General features: G+C 39.5%; 1 protein-coding gene across 6 annotated transcripts in view; it reads right to left on the reverse strand.

Moving 5' to 3' along the window:
• The window catches only part of LOC133609839 (mitogen-activated protein kinase kinase kinase kinase 3-like), a 114,618-nt gene that overhangs the window by 60,565 nt on the left and 26,222 nt on the right, over window positions 1-27,831 (reverse strand). For all 6 annotated transcript variants that reach the window (XM_061965865.1, XM_061965885.1, XM_061965849.1 and 3 more), the window contains exons 2-10: window positions 4,936-4,993; window positions 4,765-4,855; window positions 2,831-2,895; window positions 2,659-2,714; window positions 1,806-1,853; window positions 1,485-1,527; window positions 1,319-1,391; window positions 1,025-1,156; window positions 797-859 (exon numbers count right to left, since the gene is read on the reverse strand). In XM_061965865.1, the coding sequence (XP_061821849.1) occupies window positions 797-859; window positions 1,025-1,156; window positions 1,319-1,391; window positions 1,485-1,527; window positions 1,806-1,853; window positions 2,659-2,714; window positions 2,831-2,895; window positions 4,765-4,855; window positions 4,936-4,993 (629 nt within the window). The remainder of the gene's footprint in view (window positions 1-796; window positions 860-1,024; window positions 1,157-1,318; window positions 1,392-1,484; window positions 1,528-1,805; window positions 1,854-2,658; window positions 2,715-2,830; window positions 2,896-4,764; window positions 4,856-4,935; window positions 4,994-27,831) is intronic.

Genomic DNA, 27,831 nt, shown 5'->3' on the forward strand with positions numbered 1-27,831 from the left:
TTTTAACTTGCACTTACAGATGTAGCGACCAACTGTAGTTACTGACAGTGGGTTTCTGAAGTGTTCCTTAGCCCATGTGGTGATATCCTTTACACACTGATGTCGCTTGTTGAGGCAGTACAGCCTGAGGGATCGAAGCTCACGGGCTTAGCTGCTTACGTGCAGTGATTTCTCCAGATTCTCTGAACCCTTTGATGATATTACGGACCGTAGATGGTGAAATCCCTATATTACTTGCAATATCTGGTTGAGAAAGATTTTTTCTTAAATTGTTCAACAATTTGCTCACGCATTTGTTGACAAAGTGGTGACCCTCGCCCCATCCTTGTTTGTGAATGACTGAGCATTTCATGGAATCTACTTTAATACCCAATCATGGCACCCACCTGTTCCCAATTTGCCTGTTCACCTGTGGGATGTTCTAAATAAGTGTTTAATGAGCATTCCTCAACTTTATCAGTATTTATTGCCACCTTTCCCAACTTCTTTGTCACGTGTTGCTGGCATCAAATTCTAAAGTTAATGATTATTTGCAACAACAAAAAAAAGTTTATCAGTTTGAACATCAAATATGTTGTCTTTGTAGCATATTCAACTGAATATGGGTTGAAAATGATTTGCAAATCATTGTATTCCGTTTATATTTACATCTAACACAATTTCCCAACTCATATGGTAACGGGGTTTGTACATGACATCCAATGAATGTGTTTTTATGTGGATGGAGGAGGACCTGTTACTTCTTAAATGTTTGTCTTCCTGTGGACACAGCCATAAATAAATAGGAACACCTTACCACTTTGCCTTGTCTTTTAACTTTGGCGGCTGGAAATTACTCTTTGTCATTAAGAAAAGAGCCCTGTGGACGGAGGGGAGATGAAAATAAAATAAATTGATGGCAAATGGGAGTTTCTTCTTTGTATCATCTAAAGACAATCCACATTAACTCACAGCAATATACTCAATGTTTTAAACTGAGGTGTTTTATCTACACACACACACACACACACACACACAAACACACCTCATAGGATGGAGTTCAAACATGGGCGGCTGCAGTTCGGCAAGCTCTATTGCTGTGATGCCCACAGCCCAGATGTCACACAGCTGGTTGTAACCTCCTTTCCTCTCCACTGCTGCCACCTCTGGAGCCATCCTGTGCAAGAAAGCGCAGACAGTGAAACATATCCTCCCTTTCACAAAGCATTAGAAATCATTACGGTTTTAGAAAACACAACATTCAGCAACTTTTTGCCCAAATTCCTCCATCCTGCTGCCTTCAATGATATATGTCTGCATATGTGCATCATCAACTCACCAGTATGGCGTTCCAATGAACGACTTCCTCTTGGCCAAAGTGGCTGTGATCTGCGCTGATACGCCAAAGTCGGCTGTTGGCAGAACAGCGAGCAGAGGGGGGAAAAAGCTGATTACAAATGGAGAAGGAATGACAAAAATAAAAAAGTAAAGAAAGTTCCTTTTACCTAGTTTCACATAGCCGTTGTCGGTCAGCAGGATGTTGGCGCCCTGTTGGAGGCAGAAACGCACGTCAGAGGACAACACAAAACAAGCTTGCGTCAAGTCCAATTAACTTGAGAGGCGCAATCTGCATGCCTCGTTTGCTTTGTGACTGAGTTCAGCCGTTTTTTGGACACTGCGGACACAACAGTGCACTGTCTCCACAACTTGGTTTGGGCCCATTGTGTTACCTAACATGTACTTCTGCGCTTCTTCTGAATAAACTGCTGTAAAACATTGCAATCAGTCTTATAACCTGCAACATATAAAAGTTTCCTGAAGCTCACCTTGATGTCTCTGTGCATTTTGCCTTTATTGTGAAGATAGTATAAACCCTGAAAACACAATTGCACAAAGACTGTCATATATTGGCATCAATAAGTGTGAATTAATTCATTGTAAAAAGCCCTGTGATAATTTGGGATGGGTACCCAATCCACCGATTCATGTAAAATCCAATGGTGCCATGTAACGCATGTTTTCGCGTGACGCCACGCCCGATTGCCGACTCAGTCTTTGCACTTTAACACTTGGCGATCACTCCAGCAGCACTGAGAGCGGACGCAGCCAAAGCACCTCTACGTATTGTTGCAAATATTAAATACCAACAAATCAATTCAGTCAAAAAACACTCCAGCGTAAGTAAAGTAATGCTCTACTTTTCTCAAAATGCGCTAGCTTGGTGCTAATATACATTGGCTTTTCTGTTGATATGCTACTGATTAACATTAGCGATTTTACATGGCAAATTCAACAGCTGCAAATGTGTTAATGAAAACTATAACCAAGATGCACAATACAATCAAACATATGGTATGTATTTAGTACAATACTTAGAGTATTAACACCTTTTAGGGAGCAACAAAAAAACAATTTACACTACTGCCATCAAACGTATTGGACTTGCAATTGTAATGGCAATCTACATGCAAATGATAATATGATGACAACAAAACAATATATAACAACTCATTTTTAAATGTAGCAATAAAAAAGATTTTTTTTATAAAAACTTTATTTATTAACACACACAAAGAAGTACCAAAGATTGGTACCATATCGGTTGGAATGTGAACGGTACCCATCCCTAGTGATGATCATTTTTCTGTGTAAGTTGACATTTTATACAGGGTACTCTACCTGCAGGGTTTCCCGTGACATGTAGGCTATCTGAGACTCTAACAGTGGTCCGGTTACTGCGGCGATGACACGGACAGAAGACGAGAGAAAGAACCAGACATTGTGAACTTGTAAACAATAATCACAGCTGAGCAGAATGTGGTGTGTGTGTATATAAGAGTGTGTGTTTCACCATGGTAGATGTCCTGTAGAGAACCTCCCCCGCAGTACTCCATGCTGATCCATAACTTGTCCCTCCTGGAGACAAACAACATTAAGTACGCAACACTCAGATGCAGCGAGTACCAAGCTTTTTTATAACTTCTTCATCTTATTCTCTACCCTTTTTAACACAACGGCTGACAGAAGAATACATGCAGCACAGCACGTCCGAACACTCCAAACACAGAAATGATCCAAAACCACAAACACATTCGGCGGGAAAACGCTGCAATCACATAAACACTGAGAAAAAAGAAACCGCAAAAAAATACGGAAAATGCCAAAACTCACACAAACCCCTCCAAAAGACCAGCATTAGAAAAATGCTGCACGTTCACTGAACAAGAAGTTAGCTAGGCTACCAGAGGCGCCATACCTGAAAGATAGCCATGCTTAAAGGCTTAAAAGAGAACTGCACTTTTTTTTGGAATTTTACGAGACAAGAAAACAAGTGTTTTTGTTTTTTTATTCTAACATAAAAATCGGCTAGTTCTTGGTGGCTAGCAATGCAGCTAATGGGAGAAATCAATTGTACCTCAAAATCACTTTAAAAATGCATGAAAAAAACGTCACCAATACTTTTTTTACGTTCCGTAACCTGCATAATAACCAAGCTGTAGCAACATCGTTATTGTACGAGCAAACACTGAGGAACTAGTTTTCTATCGTACGTAAAAGCTAGCAACGGCGAGAGATAAACTAGCTTCTACGACAACACGAAACACTTTTGAGTTTGTAATGCAGAACCCTGTGATAGGACACCAATCTGTACTGACTCAAAAACAATCATATTACAGTATCTGTAAAATATTAGCCCACATTTCATGTTTTGTTTGTACACAGCTAGCCAGACAGCGTATGTACTGTAGTTGTAATAAAATGCATGACGTGCTGCATGTATCATGATCAATATTAAAGTCTGACTCACTCGATGTTGACTCACAGTTGTGCATTTGATACAACTGGCCGGGGGCATTTTTTCCGGTTTATTTGGGTAAGCACACCATTTATGTCGAAATAGCATGACTCCAAGTTCCAAAGTCACTTTCACCTCACTCTCTCGGCTTCTGTCTGCTCCAACGTCTCACCCTTCCTTCGTGCTGGCTTCTACAAGCAGTGGTTCATCCTCCATATATTCAGCTTCAAAAATATAAGGTTGTGAATCCTCATTTGTTCAAAAATAGGCGTCTTCATTGTCTGCTATTGATTCGGGCATCATTAAAATACACACGCGCGTTTGTATCCGGAAGTAGGAACACATATTTGTTGCCAGAAGTCGGACGTGCGCTGCTATGGAAACGGGAATCAATACGCTGAAGAATTGATATATATATATATATATATAGATATATATATATATATGAAAGTTTTGAAGTTGTTTTAGAGGGCCTTGAAGCTACAACGGTGGCTCCCATTAGCTGCATCTGTTAAGCGTTTTTTTAATCCTTTTTAAAATTCTAAAAAAAAAAAAAAAAAAGATTGTGAATGCTAGGCAAAATTTTTAAAAAAGTGCCGTTCCCCTTTAACACATAATATTTTACAGTATTAATACCTTTTGTGCGCATGACGTCAGACATTGCAGACTCGGCATGACTGCCTTTAGGTATTAATTAGAGTAATATTCCATGCCAACAATGTCCAATACACAAAAAGCCAACATGTCTGTTGGATATCCTTCAGGTCTGGTGCGCCATAGCCAGGCTAACTTTCTGATACACTGGCTAAGTTCCATTTTGTTACGTGAACTTGAAGCTTTTTTTTTTTGTGTGTGTGCGATTGAAGCATTTGTTGTGCATTTCTTTAATCTCGCATTGCTTGTGATTCCAGCATTTTCTCTGTTGCGTGTGTTTGATAATGTTTGTGCGTTTGCACCCACATACACAAAAATATGGATTACATTCTTACCGTAGATAACTGCCAAAGTATGCTACAATGTTGGAGTGTTTACAGTCCTTCATCATCAAAATCTCCTGCTGGACGACGGCAAAGTCCTCCCCTGGAACAAAACGCAGCGCTTTTAGCCCCAAAAGTCATCTTGCCCGTCAAAAAACTGTAGGACGGAAGACGAATGCTCACCTGGCTCCAGTTTGATGACTTTGATAGCAGCCAGCTCCCCTGTGTTTACATTGCGAGCCTGGAGGAAGGAGGAGGCGAAAGAGAGGTTAGCGGGGGAAAAGTCTTGGAAACCTGCGGTACTATAAATGCATGCTATCAATCACAATAAATGAAAGGCTAATTGGATTTTTCCCCATCTGAGTTGCATCATATTCGGAGGATATTAGCCATAAATAATAGAGGAGATCTCTAAACAGGATGCACGCTCACAGCTACCATCACAAGTTGAATCACACTAAGCACAACTTTGACATACTGCGATGTCAACATGGACAGGGAATGGAGACGGGGCGCATTCCTGAAAAGCCAGGAGTTCTTGGAAAATCCGCATATTGGCAGGATACTGGGGCAGATTTTCTATAAATAGGAAGCTGTGTTTACATCTGGCCACAGCAACACTGACGAGGAAAAGGAGTTTCTCTATGAAACGCACATGAATAAAAGATGATCCTGTGAGAGGAAATGTGAATTGCTCACTCAGGGCGCAAGCATGGCTGCATAAAAAGCGCGTGACGGTCAACGAATTTATCGCAGATTTAAACATTCTTTCCAACGTTACTTCCATTACCAAGAGTATTGTTACCATTTGGGCCAACGATTTCAAATCTGACCAGGGCGATATTTGCGGTTATTTAAAAATACAATTTAATTAAAAGATTGCAAAGGATTAGGGATCTGGACCTACACTTAATAACTAAAAATAGACAATATGTTATGAATGGGTAAAGCTTGTCATACTAATTCAAATAAAGCTAAAGGTTGTTGTTTTTATAGTTATGCTGTTGAACTATGTGACTAATGAACATGAAAGTGGTCCTTGTTTTCTTCCATTTTTCTGTGTGGGGCAATACTTGGACTTCAAGTGAACCACAATACATTATGATCATGCAACGTAAACATCTGACTGAAATTGTTATTATTTTTGATTATATTTGTAACTAAGAGTCTTGTAATATCCCCGCTGAAGAAAGGACGGCAGCTGTACTCGTACAGGGAGCAGTGTCAAGTGTAGAGATCGACCGATTATTAGCCGGTCTGATTATCGGCTGGTCCGATTATCAACGACGATATTTGGCATTTTGACGTATATTAGTATTGGCCTTTTTTCTTCTTTTTTTTTAACAACTACAACTGAACTACACTAGTAGATACACATATGATACCAGTATGTACAGTCGTGGTCAAAGTTTGCATACACTTGTAAAGAACAATGTCATGGCTGTCTTGAGTTTCCAATAATGTCTACAACTCTTGTTTTTTTGTGATAGAGTGATTGGAGCACATACTTGTTTGTCACAAAACATTCAACAACAACAACAACAACACGGTACATTGTACAACAGGCAGCAACAATTGAAAAATAGAGCTAAATGATATTATGTAGGAAAAATATATGTAAATGCTATAATTAATAATGCTGCACCGTGCCGACGATCAATTTGTTTAATTTTTTTGGCCTTTTTAAAGAAAATATATGCACCATAGCAAATAATGTGATGACATCATAAGACCACGCCCCTAGCCACGTCCCCACCGTGGCGGTGGTATAACCAGGTGTGAATGAATGATGGGTTCCCACTTCTCTGTGAGCGCTTTGAGTATTTAACAATAGAAAAGCGCGATATAAAATCTAATCCATTATCATTACTATTATTATTATTATTATTATTATTATCTGTGCAATTGGGGGGAAACCCTAAATGTATTTTGTAACAGACGAGACATTTTCAATATTTACATGTAAAATCAAATTGAATCGTGATTAATTGATTTAAAACCTTAGGGATTTGAGCAATTGGCCATGATACCCGTGGTTTATGCCTTAAGCGTACCCTTCCTTTCAGGAATCAGACACTTGGAAGGTGTTTGATAACACATCCACCTTGACACCAACATAACAATATGTACGGCCCTTAAAAACACACCCGGATCCTGACTGCGGCCTCGCCTGCGTATTTAGCCAACAGCGGGTAAACGATGGGCCGTGACATTTCACACCGTGTTCTGCGGGCTTTATTATTAGAGGCGTGCATCTGAGGTGAAACCTTGCAGTGGAAGAAGCCAGAAAAAGACACTTTTTGATAAAAGACGTGCATTGCCTGCCTAAATGCGACTTAAAATGTCAACACGAGGACATTTTTCAACATTTGGAAAGCATAAAACCCCCGTTTGAGGTTTTGTCTAGCAAGATGGCTAAGAGCCGTGTCTCCTATTGAGGCGACGAGCGCAGAGCAGGGGAAGACAACAACACAACACAGAGCAGTACAACAACGCAGCACAGTACATAACAAAGCCGTGGCAGGAGGGAGGAGACACAAAGAGACGTCCACAGGGGAGTGAAGAGAGCAGAGAGACACAGCAGTGTCTTCAGTCTGCAGACAGACGAGTGATGACTCATTCAGCCGTGAAGAGGCAACAAGACACACTTGAATGAGTCCAATTGATTGGCCGCGCTGATACCGTTTTGAGTGTGTGTTTGGTGTCACGCTTCGATTCTCGCTTTGCTTTTCTTGAGTTGAATCATATGTGCTTAAGTGAAGGGGCAGTCTTCGTTTTGTCATTCTGTATCGAGTTTGACTCTTTATGACTGCTGTTATACAATCACAGAATTTTATAATATATTCTCTCATTCTCAGTCACACACACACAAACACACACCCCGAAAATGGCTGAGCCGCCATGGTCATCCACTGAGAGGGAATACCCAAAAACAATTGTCCAACATTTGCAGCGTAACAATACATGAGTCCGACATCTGACTTAGGCCTGGGCCAATAACCCATTTTGCTTCATGATATAATGACCAATGAATTATTGCAGATAAACGATATCCATCCATCCATCCATTTTCTACCGCTTATTCCCTTCGGGGTCGCGGGGGGTGCTGGAGCCTATCTCAGCTAAAATCGGGCGGAAGGCGGGGTACACCCCGGACAAGTCGCCACCTCATTTATTGCCATTATTTTTATGAGACCAAATTAACCATTGATGTAATAATACATAATACTAATGCATGCATATCCTTTCAAATGCAATAAACTTGTATTTCTCGTGTATTTTAACATTGTAATTGGAATGAAAAAGTTGAAATCTCCAAATTAAATTGAACTTCGTTGAAAATTAAATATTTATTCCATATGTGAACCATGACTGGCTTAACTATTAAGAGAACGGTTGTATTCATTGGTATAAATTAGAGATGTCCGATAATGGCTTTTTTGCCGATATCCGATATTGTCCAACTCTTAATTACCGATACCGATATACACAGTCGTGGAATTAACACATTATTATGCCTAATTTTGTTGTGATGCCCTGCTGGATGCATTAAACAATGTAACAAGGTTTTCCAAAATAAATCAACTAAAGTTATGGGAAAAAATGCCAACATGGCACTGCCATATTTATTATTGAAGTCACAATGCATTTTTTTTTTTTAAAACATGCCTCAAAACAGCAGCTTGGAATTTGGGAGATGCTCTCCCTGAGAGAGCATGAGGAGGTGGGCGGGGTTGGGGGGGGGCGGAGTTTTGGGGGGCTAGGGGGTAGCGGGGGGTGTATATTGTAGCGTCGCGGAAGAGTTAGTGCTGCAAGGGGTTCTGGGTATTTGTTCTGTTGTGTTACGGTGCGGATGTTCTCCCGAAATATGTTTGTCATTATTGTTTGGTGTGGGTTCACAGTGTGGCGCATATTTGTAACAGTGTTAAAGTTGTTTATACGGCCACCCTCAGTGTGACCTGTATGACTGTTGACCAAGTATGTTTTGCATTCACTTGTGTGTGTGAAAAGCCGTAGATGTTATGTGACTGGGCCGGCACGCAAAGACAGTGCCTTTAAGGTTTATTGGCGCTCTGTACTTCTCCCTATGTCCGTGTACACAGCGGCGTTTTAAAAAGTCATAAATTTTAAGTTTTGAAACCGATACTGATAATTTTGAAACCGATACCGATAATTTGCGATATTACATTTTATAGCATTTATCGGCCGATAATATCAGCAGTCCGATATTATCGGACATCTCTAGTGTAAATGTTGTTACGATTCCAAGATCACAACAGGAAGTGAACAAATATGTTAGTAATTGCTATGACTTGGAAAAGGGGGCGGGTAAAATAAGCTTTGGTTCTTTCTACTCATTTTCGAACATGTTGTAAAGAGAAATGACCATATGTAATTATATGATGTATCACATTGTATTTGTTTACATGTTCGAAATAAAAATAAATAAATAAATAGATAAATAATAACTTTAAAATATACTTTGTCAGCAAACATTTTTACTTGAATAAAAAATACAACCAAAAGCAATAAAGTATATTAAAGAGGGGATGGGGAGGGGCTCAAATATACACAAACTATTAAATAAAACACCGACATGACATGACAGCACTTTTTAAAAATTGCTATTTTTATAACAGTATTACATGGCTGCATGTCTTTGGTGATTTATTTAACCGCACTTTCTGGGAGCGCACAACACTTTGCACTGTTTACACTGACCTGGCGTGTTCACCAAACGCAAAGTGTTTGCGAAGTGTTTGAACATTCGGCAAACCGGCTTGTTCTAAATGTTTAAACTGAAATATTCCCACACTGGTGCGGTGGCATTTGGTTGTGTGATCATTTTGTCCAAAGAACGTTAAACGTGACAAAAAGTGATTTATCGACGCTGGAAAACTTACCGACTTTCATTTTCATTTATCGTCGATTATTTGACTTATCAAATATCGGCCAAGGCCGAATCTGACTTGTGCTTAATCCCTTTATTTTCAAAATCAGTTAATTTTACTAGGAACCCTTAATTGAAAAAATAAAACTAATCTTAAAAGGTCTCCTAATATGAAAAATATACTTTTTAGATGAGCCGTGTATGCACTTACCACTTCGCAATAAAGCAGGCTTCACTACATCTCATAAAATACACCCCGGAGTTCTGCCAGCCGTCAGTCAACAATAGATGTCGGATTTCGATTTATTTTGTTTGTACTTAGTAAAATAGACTGACCTAGTAGGGTTGCACATAGGGCTGCAACTGACTATTTTGATAGTGGACTAGTCGTCGACTATCTTAACAATTAGTCGACTAATCGGATTATAAAGCATACTCAAATTCTTACACAAAAGTATACTTTTAGACTGTCAACATATTCTTGTCTCAAAGTGCCACACATTACAACAATATGCAATAATTTACTTTAAAAAAACAATACTTGGCTTTATACAGAAAGACACAGACCTTTTGTCTACATCATGCTTTTAAACTGAATAATTGATAAAAACTATACAGTGTTTATTTTTGTATTGTTATCATAATATATATATAAATGCAAGTAACCATTTGAAAGGATATACACTTTTATTTTTCATTACTGTAGAATTGTTTACCATGGTCTTGCAATTAGAAGATATATAATTTGTTAATTGAAAAAAATAAACAAACAAAAAATAAAAAACTTATTTCTGTAAGTAAAAACTTTACCTAATTAGATAATCAACAACCTAAAAGTGCTTTTTTCCCCCGTTGGAAAAATTAGGTTGGACGTTGTCGTTTTCTTTAATGCCATCACGTGATCCTGGCTTTCTCGCTCGTTCGTCTTTGTTGATGGGCTTATATAGCCCATCCGATTCTAACTCATTTGTGTTACTTTGCAGCACTTCTTACTGGCGAGTCGCTAAGCTCTCTATTAGGGCTGGGCGATATATCGTGGGTTTGTCTCTGTGCGATATAGAAAATGACTATATCGTGATATTCGAGTATACGTTCTCAGGCAGTTGCTTTTAGCTGCAGGCATTATACTACAGGCTGTTCTCACTCTTTCCTGTCTCTCCTTCTCACAGAGACATAAAACAAGCGCACCTTCTTACGTACGTCACATACGTATACGCCCTCGCGGAGCAGAGAGGTAGCGGCATGGGTAACGTTAGCTGTGGTGCGAGTGGTAATACGAGAGAAAGAAGGTGTGAATCTGGTAACAAATGAAGAAAGAATTAATTCCCAAGAAAAACAGCAGGGGGTCCATCGTCTGGCGGTGGTTTGGCTTCAAGCGGGAATATGTCGAACAGACAACTGTAATTTGTCAAATGTGGGGCAAAAGCGTTGCTACAAAAAGTAGCATTACTGCTAATATGTAGCATCATTTGAAAAGTCACCCGCTAGAGAATGAAGGGTGGTTGAAACTCCGCATGTCAACATCTCCGTTCGGTGCCACACCAACAAAATGCCGAGGCAACCATTTCCACATCAACACCGTATGAAAAAAATAGTCAACAACAGAAGGAGATAACGACCGCAGGAACCTACCACATAGCGAAGGACATACACTATTTGATTTCCTATTATGCAGCTCATTTTTATTTGACAGTTATTGAAATATCTTGTGTGACATCATGCACAAAAGTGCACTTTATTTGTTTTAAACTATTGTAGTGGCATTCTGTACAAAAAGTGCACTTTAATTTAGTGTTGTTTTGATATGTCATCTTAGTGACATCATGCACAAAAGTGCACTAATAGCTTGTTTTAAAATGTCTCTGACAATCTTGCACTTTCTGTTTTGAAATGACATGAATGTTTGTGCCACTGCTTAATAACTGTTTAATAAATACAGTTTTGGTAAATTAACTTAGTTGTGATTTCCCTCTCTGCATGAAAGTTTAAAATGAGCATATATTAATGCAGTATGAACAAGAATGTTTTAATGTAGACACATAGAATCATCACACTGCTGTGATTATATGCATCAAGTGTTCATTCAAGGCTAAGGCAAAATATTGAGATATATATCGTGTATCGTGACATGGCCTAAAAATATTGAGATATCAAAAAAAGGCCATATCGCCCAGCCCTACTCTCTATACTGTGAGAGTGTTGGCGGCGGAGCCCCGCTCTAGTCCTAGCCGAGACAAAGATTGTGAAATGTCTGAAAAGATGGGTCACTCAGTTCAGGTAATTCTACTGTTAAATAAACACGCACAGGTGCTGAGATATGAACAATCATGTCTGTCACTCAAACTCCGGTGACGGCGGAGGGAAAAAAAAAAAAACATCAGCCTCTTACCGCATTAACTAAAAACCTTGATGTCTATTCGACTTCGATTCATCGTGCAGGCCTACCCTGGACAAGTCGTCACTTCATCACACGGCTATCACAGATAGACAACCATTAACACTCACATTCAGACAAACAAAACACCAAAACTATCAAACATTCTCAAAGAGAAACAAATATTTTGTGGTGATGTGTTTCAAAAAATACACACTGGCATACTTGCCAACCTTGAGACCTCCGATTTCGGGAGGTGGGGGACGGGGGGTGGCGGGCGTGGTTGGGGGCGTGTTTAAGAGGTGAGGAGTATATTTACAGCAAGAATTCACCAAGTCAAGTATTTCATATATATATATATAAACATATATATATATATATATATATATATATATATATATATATATATATATATATATATATATATATATATATATAAACATATATATATATATATATATATAAACATACATATATATATATAAACATATATATATATATATATATATATATATATATATATATAAACATATATATATATATATATATATATATATATATATATATATATAAACATATATATATATATATATATATATATATATAAACATATATATATATATATATATATATATATATATATATATATATATATATATATATATATATATATATATATATATATATATATATATATATATATATATATATATATATATATATATATATATATATATATATATATAAACATAGTTCAACATAGTTGGTAGAGTGGCCGTGCCAGCAATCGGAGGGTTGCTGGTTACTGGGGTTCAATCCCCACCTTCTACCATCCTAGTCACGTCCGTTGTGTCCTTGGGCAAGACACTTCACCCCTTGCTCCTGATGGCTGCTGGTTAGCGCCTTGCATGGCAGCTCCCGCCATCGATGTGTGAATGTGTGTGTAAATGGGTAAATGTGGAAATACTGTCAAAGCGCTTTGAGTACCTTGAAGGTAGAAAAGCGCTATACAAGTATAACCCATTTATCATTTAAATATATATATATATATATATATATATATATATATATATAAAAATCTCCTGACGATTGAGGGTACCCCCCTCATGAAACAGGCCTGTAGAGATGAAATAGTCTTGTGATTTTTTTCCCCACACACATATATATATATATATATATATATATATAAATGATAAATGGGTTATACTTATATATATATATATATATATATATATATATATATATATATATATATATATATATATATATATATATATATACACATATATATAAGAAATACTTGACTTTCAGTGAATTCTAGCTATAAATGTATATTTATTTTATTATATATATATATATATATATATATATATATATATATATATATATATACTTGAATTTCAGTGTTCATTTATTTACACATATACACACACATAACACTCATCTACTCATTGTTGAGTTAAGGGTTGAATTGTCCATCCTCGTTCTATTCTCTGTCACTATTTTTCTAACCATGCTGAACACCCTCTCTGATGATGCATTGATGTGTGGCACGCACAAAAGTGCTTTCATCAAATGCACTAGATGGCAGTATTGTCCTGTTTAAGAGTGTCACAACATTGCTGTTTACGGCAGACGAACTGCTTTACGGTAGACAAAAACGTGACTGCTGTTGTTGTGTGTTGTTGCCGCGCTGGGAGGACGTTAATAAAACTTCCCAACAATAAACCCACATAAGAAACCAAGAACTCGCCCTCCTTCATTCTACAGTTATAACGTGATTGGGCAGGTACGCTGTTTATATTGTGGGTTAGCGGAATTTCGGGAGAAAATTTGTCCCGGGAGGTTTTCGGGAGAGGCTCTGAATTTCGGGAGTCTGGGTTGGCAAGTATGACACTGGTATATTTTTGATTAACTCCTGGCATTTTTATAAATCTAATAAAAATCAATGTATAATACTATCATTGATTAACTCTTAACATTTTAGCTATCTAACAGATTGTATGTTTAATGTTTTATTATATTGACGCATTGAAAAACTAGGTCGAGTTTGTATTATTGTCTTTTTTTTTTTGTAATTCTGCCTACTGGCTCTTTTATCTGTGTTGATGGGCTCATCTTTCTCATCTGGTTTCAAGACCAAAATATTCCCACAACAAACATTTAGCTTTGTAATCATGCAATCTCAGTAATGTAATAATTTTTTCCCTCCTTATTTTTGGTACTTTGCGGTTCTTTAAAACAGCGAGCCGCCGCCAGTGAGGGTCAGTTTCCATGAATCCTGTGCGTGTAAGCTAGCATTCCCGCCTCCGCCCACAGAGACAAAGATGGTGAATGGCTGACCAGAGGGTTCACTGCAATTATTCAATTCCGCTGTTGAATAAACGCGCTCAGGTGAACTCTCTTTCACCCTGTTTGAAAAAGACCGACGAAGAAACACACACTTGGACAACAATTTATGGACGCTAACAAAATTAGAGTTCATTTTCATTAATCGTTTATTTAATTCATGTATTGACTATCAGCCCAGGCCTAGTTGTATGTGATATATGTAATCCATTATGTCGGACAAGTGGAAGAGTTACAGTGTATATAAAATGTGGACGCAGTACACAATAGCACTTCTTGGAAAAACCCACACAGCTCATTAGCAATAAAGCTACAGACACATAAAACAGAGTGTTCCCAGTAGGGCCTATTAAAAGCACCTTTATAATAATCTAAATTCCAGCATTAAGGCTAGATTTTGGCCAACACACTTCCAATACACAATGTTTCACCTTTGACACTAACTAAAATTGTATAAAAATACTACAATATAGACGAAAAGAACATGTGTTACATGTTTGATTGGAGCATTCAGCGTGTATCTTACGTGGCTTTCTGCTTGCACAGCATTGGAGAAATGTTGCCCACACACACACATAATTAGCACCAGTACCACAATGTGTGTGGGTAAAATAGTTGGCACGGTGGTATGCAAGTGCGGCATTTCACCCTCTACGATGAAGAACAGGCCTATTGCCGTTGTAAGTTTAGCGAGGGAGAGGGATGGTGGGGGCAAGTCTGCCAGTCATGGTTAATCCAGTGTGACTGTGACAAGGTTAACCAACAATGGTCAAACTCCATGTCATGGTCAAGTACCCTCTTACTCCCCCAGCTTGTCACCTCAGGTCAAAGATCACATCCAAGGCCTGCAATGCAGTCTGATTAATGATCACACAAGACCAAAATAACTCCACTAGGGGAAAAATTAACAGGGATTGCAGACTTAACTGTGCCAGAGACAAACTTAAACCGGTTACAGTTTGGCTTGGTACAAAAACAACATTAGTGTATTGTTAGTAGTGGCATCATGATGACAAAAACCTCACTTTTGTACAAAAATATAACTAAAAGGCCAACTTACATGGTTTTATATTGTCCGTTGTGTTATTTTTTGTCAAAAAAAACAGCACATTTTATATTATAATCACTGTTATTACAGTGTCATAGCAAAAAAGTAAAAATGCCCTGAAATTAGAGCTGGGCGATATGGCCTTTTTTTAATATCCATCCATCCATCCATCCATCTTCTTCCGCTTATCCGAGGTCGGGTCGCGGGGGCAGCAGCTTAAGCAGGGAAGCCCAGACTTCCCTCTCCCCAGCCACTTCGTCCAGCTCCTCCCGGGGGATCCCGAGGCGTTCCCAGGCCAGCCGGGAGAGATAGTCTTCCCAGCGTGTCCTGGGTCTTCCCCGTGGCCTCCTACCGGTCGGACGTGCCCGAAACACCTTCCTAGGGAGACGTTCGGGTGGCATCCTGACCAGATGCCCGAACCACCTCATCTGGCTCCTCTCGATGTGGAGGAGCAGCGGCTTTACTTTGAGCTCCCCCCGAATGACAGAGCTTCTCACCCTATCTCTAAGGGAGAGCCCCGCCACTCGGCGGAGGAAACTCATTTCGGCCGCTTGTACCCGTGATCTTGTCCTTTCGGTCATAACCCAAAGCTCATGACCATAGGTGAGGATGGGAACGTAGATCGACCGGTAAATCGAGAGCTTTGCCTTCCGGCTCAGCTCCTTCTTCACCACAACGGAGCGATACAGCGTCCGCATTACTGAAGACGCCGCACCGATCCGCCTGTCGATCTCACGATCCACTCTTCCCCCACTCGTGAACAAGACTCCGAGGTACTTGAACTCCTCCACTTGGGGCAAGATCTCCTCCCCAACCCGGAGATGGCACTCCACCCTTTTCCGGGAGAGAACCATGGACTCGAACTTGGAGGTGCTGATTCCCATCCCAGTCGCTTCAAACTCGGCTGCGAACCGATCCAGTGAGGGCTGAAGATCTTGGCCGGAGGAAGCCATCAGGACCACATCATCTGCAAATAGCAGTAACCTAATCCTGCAGCCACCAAACCAGATCCCCTCAACGCCCTGACTGCGCCTAGAAATTCTGTCCATAAAGGTTATGAACAGAATCGGTGACAAAGGGCAGCCTTGGCGGAGTCCAACCCTCACTGGAAACGTGTCCGACTTACTGCCGGCAATGCGGACCAAGCTCTGACACTGATTATACAGGGAGCGAACTGCCACAATAAGACAGTCCGTTACCCCATACTCTCTGAGCACTCCCCACAGGACTTCCCGGGGTACACGGTCGAATGCCTTCTCCAAGTCCACAAAGCACATGTAGACTGGTTGGGCAAACTCCCATGCACCCTCAAGGACCCTGCCGAGAGTATAGAGCTGGTCCACAGTTCCACGACCAGGACGAAAACCACACTGTTCCTCCTGAATCCGAGGTTCGACTATCCGGCGTAGCCTCCTCTCCAGTACACCTGAATAGACCTTACCGGGAAGGCTGAGGAGTGTGATCCCACGATAGTTGGAACACACCCTCCGGTTCCCCTTCTTAAAGAGAGGAACCACCACCCCGGTCTGCCAATCCAGAGGTACCACCCCCGATGTCCACGCGATGTTGCAGAGTCTTGTCAACCAAGACAGCCCCACAACATCCAGAGCCTTAAGGAACTCCGGGCGGATCTCATCCACCCCCGGGGCCTTGCCACCGAGGAGCTTTTTAACTACCTCGGCAACCTCAGCCCCAGAAATAGGATTGTGGTGGGCTTTTAATATCGCGATATTTTAAGGCCATATCGTGGTACACAATATATGTTTCGATATTTTGCCTTAGCCTTGAATAAACTCTTGATACATAATAATCACAGCAGTATGATGATTCTATGTGTCTACATTAAAACATTCTTGTTAATACTGCATTAATGTATGCTACTTTTGAACTTTCATGCAGAGAAGGAAATCACAACTAAAAAAAATCACTATTTTTTTCATACGGTGTTGATCTGGAAATGTTTGCCTCGGCATTTTGATGGTGTGGACGTGTGGCACCGAACAGAGATGTTGACGTGCGGAGTATGTAAATATTGTTTTTAATATTGTTGTGCAGCACTTTGGAAACATTTTTGTTGTTTAAATGTGCTATATAAATAAAGTGGATTGAATTGTAGTGAGCACTCTTCATTCACTAGCAGGGGACTTTTCAAATGATGCTACATATTAGCAAGTAGCTACTGCTACTTTTTATAGCAGCGCTTTTGCCCCACACTTGACAAATTACGGTTGTCTGTTCGACATATTCCCACTTGAAGCCAAACCACCGCCAGACGATGGACCCCCTGCTGTTTTTTGGGGGAATTAATTATTCCTTCATTTGTTACCAGATTCACACCTTCTTTCTCTCGTATTACCGCTAGCATTACAGCTAACGTTAGCCATGCTGCTACCTCTCTGCTGCGCAAGGGCGTATACGTATGTGACGTATGACGTGACAGTATGTGACGTATGTAGAAGCTGCGCTTGCTGTCTGTGAGAAGGAGAGACAGGAAGGAGCGAGTTGAGCATGTAGTGTAATGTCCGCAGCTAAAAGCAACTGCGTGAGAACGTATACTCGATATCACGATATAGTCATTTTCTATATCGCACAGAGACAAACCCGCGATATATCGCGCATATCGATATATCGCCCAGCCCTACCTGAAATAAACCTAAAGACCAAACTAAATCAAGTGTAGCTCCGTGTCCATCATCACACTCAATTGGGATCCAAACTAATGCCACACTTGTGCACAAACACATCGCAACAAACATTGGGGAAAAACTTCATTTTAACTGCAAATGAGTGAAAAGTGTCTTTACAGTGATGGCTTTGTGAGACTTTGGATAGATTTTTCAGCTCACAAAAAACAAACTACAGTGCAATACTTTGTGTAATGATGCACTTTCATCTATTAAATACTAATGATGTTAGGGAAAATTAGGGATGTAACGATAAATGGTATTCATGATAACTGCGGTAAAATAAAACCCCCTACAGTTGAAATTACTGTTTTAAATTAAAATGATCAAAAAAACGTGATTGATAACTGCACTTTGATAAACTCAGGAGCTGACTGGCGCAAGCTCGCTAGCTTAAACGCTAACATGAAAATAAGAAACATTCTTGTTTGGTGTGGGTTCACAGTGTGGCGAATATTTGTAACCGTGTTAAAGTTGTTTATACGGCCACCCTCAGTGTGACCTGTATGGCTGTTGACCAAGTATGCATTGGATTCACTTGTGTGTGTGAAAAGTCGTAGATATTATGTGACTGCGCCGGCACGCAAAGGCAGTGCCTTTAAGGTTTATTGGCGCTCTGTACTTCTCCCTGCGTCCGTGTACCACTCCGTACAGCGGCGTTTTGAAAAAGTCATACATTTTACTTTTTGAAACCGATACCGATAATTTCCGATATTACATATTAAAGCATTTATCGGCCGATAATATCGGCAGTCCGATATTATCGGACATCTCTAATTACCCATTAAAATGGATTAAGACTAACACTATCAAAGAAGCATAAGAAACAAATAATGGGTTTCCTAACAGTGTGTCTATTTTAGTTATTCAACAAAAAAAACTAACTTGGTCAAAAGAGCATATTCAACAATACTGCGATAATGATAACCTTGATAAAATTGGTCACAAAATATACCATTTTCATAAATCAAATCTAAATATAAACAAAGTAAGAATTTTGTAACAGATGAGATTGAGACAAATCATTCCTATTAATTAACATATATCTGCATTTGTGGACATACTCTTACACTGTTTACATTTGTTTCACTTGCGGAAGACACATGCAAATACTGTAAATACCCTAAATTCTGGACTATAAGCCGATATTTTTCCCGACGCTTTGAATCCTGCAACTTATAAGACGGAAAGGCTAATTTATGGATTTTTCTTCGCTGACGGCAATAATAAAAATATGTTCATACAAAAAAACAAGCAAAAAACACTGACAGGTGTTTTATTGTTTATGCTATGGCGTCATCTTTCAGACGAGTTCGATAATGTTTTTTTTTTTTTTTCAACCAGATTGCTGTTCAGTCTTTTAGTCGTCCATAGCGTTTCTACTCGTATGGATTCTTCATTCATCACTCCAAGCAACATTTGTAAGTTTTAAAGTATAACTAAAACAGTTTATACTGAATAAACCATACCGTGTGTAATGTCTGTAGGAGTGTTTACATGCATATTTTACATGCTATCGTAATGTACTCAAGCTAGCGTCGTTAGCATTAGCTAAACTACTAACACGTTTACGAGTGTCTTTGTTAGTATTATTAACTTACAACAGCATTTTTTTGTATTGTTTCAGTTTCACAAATTCCTCAGTAAATCACCAAGACCTCACGGTGGCGTTATTGAGTCTGTTTAGCTGATTGGAGAGCTACCTGCTGAAGATGACATATATAGAATCTTACTGTGTAAATAACTCATGTTGCAACGTAGGGCTGGGCGATATATCGATATACTCGATATATCGCAGGTTTGTCTCTGTGCGATATAGAAAATGACTTTATCGTGATATTCGAGTATACATTCTCACGCAGTTGCTTTTAGCTGCGGGCATTACACTGTATGCGTTTCCCACTCTCTTGTCTCTCCTTCTCACAGAGACGTAAACCAAGCGCACCTTTTTACATACGTCACGTGTGCAACGTCACACGCTTTTGCGGAGCAGAGAGGTAGCGACATGGTAACGTTAGCTGTGATGCCAACGGTGAGGAGCCGGTGGTAATACGAGAGAGAGAAGGTGGGAATCTGGTAACAAATGGAGGAAGAATTAATTCAGTCCATCATCTGGCGGTGGTTTGGCTTCAAGCGGGAATATGTTCAACATTTATGCGGCAAAAGCGTTGCTACAAAAAGTAGCAGCACTGCTAATGTAGCATCATTTGAAAAGTCAGCCGCTAGAGAATAAGGAGTGCTTGAAACTCTGCATGTCAACATCTCCGGCCGGTGCCACACCAACAAAATGCCGAAGCAACTATTTCCAGATCAACACCATATGAACAAAAAAAAGTCAACAATAGAAGGAGATAACGTCCGCAGGAACCTATTATGCAGCCCCCTTTTTTTTGACAGTTATTGAAATATCTTGTGTGACATCATGCACAAAAGTGCACTTTATTTGTTTTAAACTATTGTAGTGGCGTTCTGTACAAAAAGTACACTTTAATTTAGTGTTGTTTTGATATGTCATCTTGGTGACATCATTCACAAAAGTGCACTTATAGCTTGTTTTAAAATGTCTCTGACAATCTTGCACTTCATGTTTTGGAAATGACATGAATGTTTGTGCAACTGCTTAATAACTGTTTAATAAATACAGTTTTGGTCAATTGACTTAGTTGTGATTTCCCTCTCTGCATGAAAATTTAAAATGAGCATATATTAATGCAGTATGAAGAAGAATGTTTTAATGTAGACACATAGAATCATCATACTGCTGTGATTATATGCATCAAGTGTTAATTCAAGGCTAAGGCAAAATATCGTGTATCGTGACATGGCCTAAAAATATTAAGATATTAATAAAAGGCCATATCGTCCAGCCCTATCGCAACGTATATATCTGCAGCTTATAGTCCAGTGCGGCTAATGTATGGAAAAAATATTTTCTTCTAAAATTCAGCGGGTGCGGCTTATATCCCGTTGCGCTTTATAGTCCGGAAAATATGGTACATTAAACAAATCCTGCACTCTCTTTCTAAAAGACTGAATATGTTTTCACCACCAATGAGCAAACAAGTGGAGGAGCAGTGACAAAAACAGGATGGTTTGCGGGGCAAGCCGCTTCTTCAATGGCAACTCCAGCAGCCATCTGCGCACGTGACGTCACCATACACAATGATCTGGGTGTTGTGGGCGGGTCACGCTGCAGCCCTCTGCTCGGCCGTCTTCCTCTGCTGGTGCGATGTGAAACAATAGGACGCGAGGGCGCGCGCGCACACATACACACGCACACACTCGCACAGAGGAAGCCAGGACTCCTACATTCCTGCACCGCGGTCGTCCAGATGTCTCACAAACACAAAACAACAGAGTCTGGCGAGAGGAAATTGCTACTATAAGCACTTTATAACTGCCACCTGCATCAGTCTTGCATTAAATAAGTGTTTGAACACACAAACGCACACACACACTCACCGTCACTTGGATACACCTTCAATATTTGGCGATAAAAGTAAAATGAAATTCAACACCTTCATATCAACGTAGAGACACATTTAAATAAGAATGACAGTATGTAATCAACAGAATACAAGCAGAGTATGAGTAAAAGTAAAATTTAGGTTGTACAATGCTATTACTATTACAGATGTCCGATAATGGCTTTTTTGCCGATATCCGATATTCCGATATTGTCCAACTCTTAATTAAAACCGATACCTATATATACAGTCGTGGAATTAACACATTATTATGCCTAATTTTATTGTGATGCCCCGCTGGATGCATTAAACAATGTAACAAGGTTTTCCAAAATAAATCAACTCAAGTTATGGAAAAAATGCCAACATGGCACTGCCATATTTATTATTGAAGTCACAAAGTGCATTTTTTTTTAACATGCCTCAAAACAGCAGCTTGGAATTTGGGACATGCTCTCCCTGAGAGAGAATGAGGAGGTTGAGGTGGGCGGGGTTGAGGGGAGTAGCGGGGGGTGTATATTGTAGCGTCCCGGAAGAGTTAGTGCTGCAAGGGGTTCTGGGTATTTGTTCTGTTGTGTTTATGTTGTGTTACGGTGCGGATGTTCTCCCGAAATGTGTTTGTCATTCTTGTTTGGTGTGGGTTCACAGTGTGGCGCATATTTGTAACAGTGTTAAAGTTGTTTATACGGCAACCCTCAGTGTGACCTGTATGGCTGTTGACCAAGTATAATATCGGCAGTCCGATATTATCGGACATCTCTTTACTATTATTCTACTTTTGTATGTTGTTAAATTATCCAGCCTCCCCGTGACCCCAAAACGGACAAGCGGTAGAAAATGGATGGATGGATGGATGTAGGGTTGTACGGTATACCGGTAGTGCGGTACTAATAAAGTACAGCGGTACTAATGAATTAAAAACGGTACTATACTGCTTCTGAAAAATACTGCTACTTTTTTTTCCCCCGGACATGACGGCGTAGAAGTGCATTTTAGGCAACGCATGGAGCACTGACAAGCCGAAACACTGTGGAGATAGAAATGGGAGAATGGACGTGTTTTTGCTTAAAAACTAACGAAAAAGTTCAAGCTAAAAACACTGAAGCGTCGCTCTTCAAAACATAGCGAGCTCGTAGCTAGCTAGCAGCTAACGTCGGTCCAAGTTACTACTTCGAAATCACAAATCTTGGTTTCCATGGCGACAAATAAAGTACGTTTCTTACAAGTATCATCCCTGCAGGACGAGGAATTGCTAAACATGCTTCATTACACACCGTAGCAGGATGCAATAGCTAACAGCATGCGAGCGCTCATGAATTTAAACATCTGGGTGGATCTACACAAATATCGAATTTAACGATACCAAGTACAGGAGCGGTACATAGTCGATACTATGATGAAGACCTCTATATTTTTTATTATCACAAAATCTTTTGTCTTTTTTATATTGTTTATAAACTCGGGAAATATGTCTCTGGACGCAGAAGAGCTTTAATTATGTCCATACCCAAATTTAGAGTATCACCCAAAACTTATGTAAAGTATCAAACAACAGAAGAATAAGTGATTATTACATTTTAACAGAAGTGTCGATGGAACATGTAAAAAAAAACTAAGTAAGCAGATATTAACAGTAAAGGAACAAGTAGAGTAATACTCCATTTTATACAGCTTGTCCATCGTTTTGACAAAATAATAGACTGGGAAATGACACAATATGTTACTGCATTCGTCAGCAGCCAAATTAGGAGTTTGTTTGCTTACTTACTACTAAAAGACAAGTTGTCTAGTATCTTTAATATCTTATTTAATGCCTAAATTATTCTTTGATTGTAATAATAAATGTATATTTACTGTATCATTAGATTATCTGTTAAAATAAAGCCAATAATCACATTTTTTTGTGGTTCCCTTTATTTTGAAAAGTATCGAAATACATTTTGGTACCGGTAGTGGACTGGGTCAAAAATTTGACCCGTCTACTACGATCCACGCACAGATATTGTGCTAACACACCCCATTGATGTAGATATCCCAAACACCTAATATGACATCTATACTGAACAGTATCCCATTACCGTGAATAACCGAAAGATAAAGACGCAGTGTGTTGCTTAGTTGCTCTTAAAAATCTACCGGAGTAATGTATTTAAGATTTAGGACTTCTTATTTATCGCTCACCCGAACAAAACACGTTGCATTGTAGATTTGCAATGTAGCATTATTTAAAAAAGTATAGGAATGGTTAATAAAAACACTATTATATAGTATTGTTATCCAATAATAGGGCAGCACGTTGAAAGATTGCCTCACAATACGAAGATCCTGAGTAGTCTTGGGTTCAATCCCAGGCTCGGGATCTTTCTGTGTGGAGTTTGCATGTTCTCCCCGTGACTGCGTGGGTTCCCTCCGGGTACTCCGGCTTCCTCCCACCTCCAAAGACATGCACCTGGGGATAGGTTGATTGGCAAAACTAAATTGGCCCTAGTGTGTGAATGTGAGTGTGAATGTTTTCTGTCTATCTGTGTTGGCCCTGCGATGAGGTGGCGACTTGTCCAGGGTGTAGCCCACCTTCCGCCCAATTGCAGCTGAGATAGGCTCCAGCGCCCCCCACGACCCCAAAGGGGATAAGCGGTAGAAAATGGATGGATGGATGGATGGTTATCCAATATTTTAGATAACAAATTTTACCTATAACTCACCACTCTATTAATTTAATTTAATGTTTAGTAAGTGACCGTTTTGAACCATTTACTAATGTTTTATCCACATCCACGCCATGCTGGAGGAAGGCAGACCTGCTTACCATAATATCACCTCAATTTTTCTTAGCAGTCTGTATCACTAAAGCTTTTCTTTTTGTATCTCTTCATTTCCCTCTACCACCTTTTAGTTTTTACTTAGATTCTCTTATTTTAGTTTTTTCTGTGTCGTTTCTTTCTGCCCCTGCTCATGAACTGATCACCATTAAAGTTTATTGGCAACGAGTTGCGTGGGTGGGACTTCTGGGCCTCTGTAGCCTCTCATTGGGCCATTGTGTCAAAGAGCCTTGACAGACAATACATGGACTAAGCCTATCAATCATCACCTTTGTGTCGCTGTCGTGTGTCGGCCAATAGTGTCGGGAGACAGAGCTGTAGCCGGCTGCGAATGACCAAAGATTGTATATTGTGAGAGGATGCTCTACCGCACAGTGATTTACAGCACACACGATGTCCTATGCGAAGTATGTTTGCAGTCAGACATGGCATTTTCTTTTTGTCACTTAAAAAATACAGAGGACATGACATCAGTGTCTTCAATGGTAGTTACATGGGCTTATAAAAACAACATTGCTAATACTTGGTAAATATTCAATATTTTTGGATGTTTATAGGGGACAGCGTGGCGCATTTGGGAGAGTGGCCGTGCCAGCGACTTGAAGGTTCCTGGTTCAATCCCCACCTTCTACCAACCTCGTCACGTCCATTGTGTCCTTGAGCAAGACACTTCACCCTTGCTCCTGATGGGTTGTGGGTAAAGCCTTGCATGGCAGCTCCCACCATCAGTGTGTGAATGTGTGTGTGAATGGGTGAATGTGGAAATAAGTGTCAAAGCGCTTTGAGTACCATTTACCATTTAGAGGTCTTTAGGGGCCAAACAGTGTACTTCCAATGGCTGCATTGTTAGCGACCTCGTACAGGCCGTATTTTATGACTTGAAATGCATGTTCTTGTCTTACACGGGTACTGTGAATGATAGGCACAATTCCAAAAAAGTCCAGTTCCCCTTTATAATGTTATTTGCCTGCTCAAACGTCCTCTGCGCACGGCAAATCTATGCCACGCACAAAATCAAATAAAAAAATAAGCGCATAACAATTTTCGACACACGGGCACGACAGAGAAAACAGTTTTCGTCATCATTGTTCAAATATTGTAACGTCTGTCGAGACGCTTATCTCCATTCGGTGCCACACGCCCACACCATCAAAATGCCGAGGCAAAAATTTCCACATCAACACCGTATGAAAAAGTTAGTGATTTTTTTAGTTGTGATTTCCTTCTCTGCATGAAAGTTTAAAAGTAGCATATATTAATGCAGTATGAAGAAGAATGTTTTAATGTAGACATGCAAGCCTTGAAAGAACATTTTGAAAATCAAGACTACATTTCCTGCAAATGGGTGCATTTCTACCCTATATTTTAACTTTAACTTTTTTAATTTTTTCTCATATCAAACTCTTTTGGCTGTCTTTTTGACACTTACATCAGGCGCCCCCCTCCACACCCTGGATTATAAATAATTCAATGTGATTATCTTGTGTGATGACTGTATTATGATGATAGTATACATCTGATAGTATATATCTGTATCATGAATCAATTTAAGTGGACCCCGACTTAAACAAGTTGAAAAACGTATTCGGGTGTTACCATTTAGTGGTCAATTGTACGGAATATGTACTTCACTGTGCAACCTACTAATAAAAGTCTCAATCAATCAATCAAAACACATAGAATCATCATACTGCTGTGATTATATGCATCAAGTGTTCATTCAAGGCTAAGGCAAAATATCGAAATATATATCGTGTATCGCAATATGGCCTTAAAATATTAAAAAAAGGCCATATCGCCCAGCCCTAGTTTCAATGATGCCATTTCTGTTTGTCATGTATAATTTTGTCAATTTTGTGTTTATCCTTGAATAAACAGGTCAGTTTCTTGTTACCAACCATTGTGTATTTTTCAAACTCCCCTAATTCAGCTGGCTAGTTGTTATCAAGAGTACTAAAACCCTTTTCAACATGATTCTGACAACTAAGTAGGCTAAATAACTTTAAACTTTAATACATGCTCGGATAGGCCAGTATCGGTCAGTATCGGTATCGGTCAGTATCGGTATCGGATCGGAAGTGCAAAAACAATATCGGTATCGGATCGGAAGTGCAAAAACCTGGATCGGGACATCCCTAAAATGTATATATATATTTATATACTCTGTGATTGGCTGGCGACCTTGTTCAGGGTCTATTTACCTCTCACCCAAAGACCAGTTTGCCCGTAACATATGTGCTACTAAATTGCTATGAATTGAAAAAGGGGTAGGCTTAAATAAGCTGTGGTTCTTCCTACTCCTTTTTGTTGTAAAGAGGAATGTAAATGTATAAAGGATATGATATATCACTTGTAATTGCATACATGTTCGAAATAAATTTAAACCAACCACCCAACCAATCCTAAGGACAAACGGTATAGAAAACGGATGTATGGATGACATGAACAGCCATACAGTTTCACTCCAGTCCTGTATGTGGCAGTAATGTCCATTACATAGCATGTTAACAGCCACCTTTCAATTTCCATAACCCAACCCTTTGATAAAATGTTCTTTGCTCCTATAATTGACCACACCGGCAATGAACAAATTGTTGCCAGGAAAACCTATGCAGTAAGTTTTATCAAAATCATTTTATCTAATCTTGATTAATGACTGAAAGAAACGCTGTTTTTGGCAACTGTTTAGCTCTAAACGCATGCAGTGCTTCTTAACTGAAGGCCACTGTGTGACTGTACTTCCTAATCTAAAGTCGCATTAACCCTCACCTAGCAGGAACAGAAAAGTCATCCTCTTCAAACATCAAACCCTACTGTAGGTCGCATCCTGCCGGACGGTAAATATTTGAGTAGTGCCGCTATTTTGGCTCTGGCTCTGTAGAGCAGACATATTGATGAATGATGACAAATAGCGGAAAGAGTAGGCATGGGTACCTTTCAACCGATATGGTACCAAGTCCGTCCTTCTTCCTAGTCTTTGCCATTAAGTTAAATGTACCAGTCTTGTCTTTTGTTGAACTCTACAAAGTGTTTATAGTGTAAGTATTGTACTTATTACACAATAGCTTTTAATTGTACAGTGCATTTAATTTTCAATTTTAATTACCAAACTTGGATGTTTTGAAATCGCCATGTTAAATCGCAAATGCTAATAATTCATCCATCCGTTTTCTATGCCGCTTATCCTCATTAGGGTTACGGGTAAGATGGAGCCTATCCCAGTTGACTTCAGGCGAGAGGTGAGGTACACCTGGTTGCAAGATAATTGCAGAGCACATATAGACACATGCTAATCAGTAGCACGTATAAAACATATCTAATGTAAATTAGCAACAAGCTAACACATTTTGAAAAGTGGATTTTTGAACGCTTTGTCAGGCATGGGAAATTGCATCATTTCCTAGAGGCAGTCCAGCTAAGTCTGCTACTAATACACCGATTTGCCCG

The sequence above is a fragment of the Nerophis lumbriciformis genome, linkage group LG02 (assembly GCF_033978685.3).
Source record: "Nerophis lumbriciformis linkage group LG02, RoL_Nlum_v2.1, whole genome shotgun sequence".
Classification (NCBI taxonomy): domain Eukaryota; kingdom Metazoa; phylum Chordata; class Actinopteri; order Syngnathiformes; family Syngnathidae; genus Nerophis; species Nerophis lumbriciformis.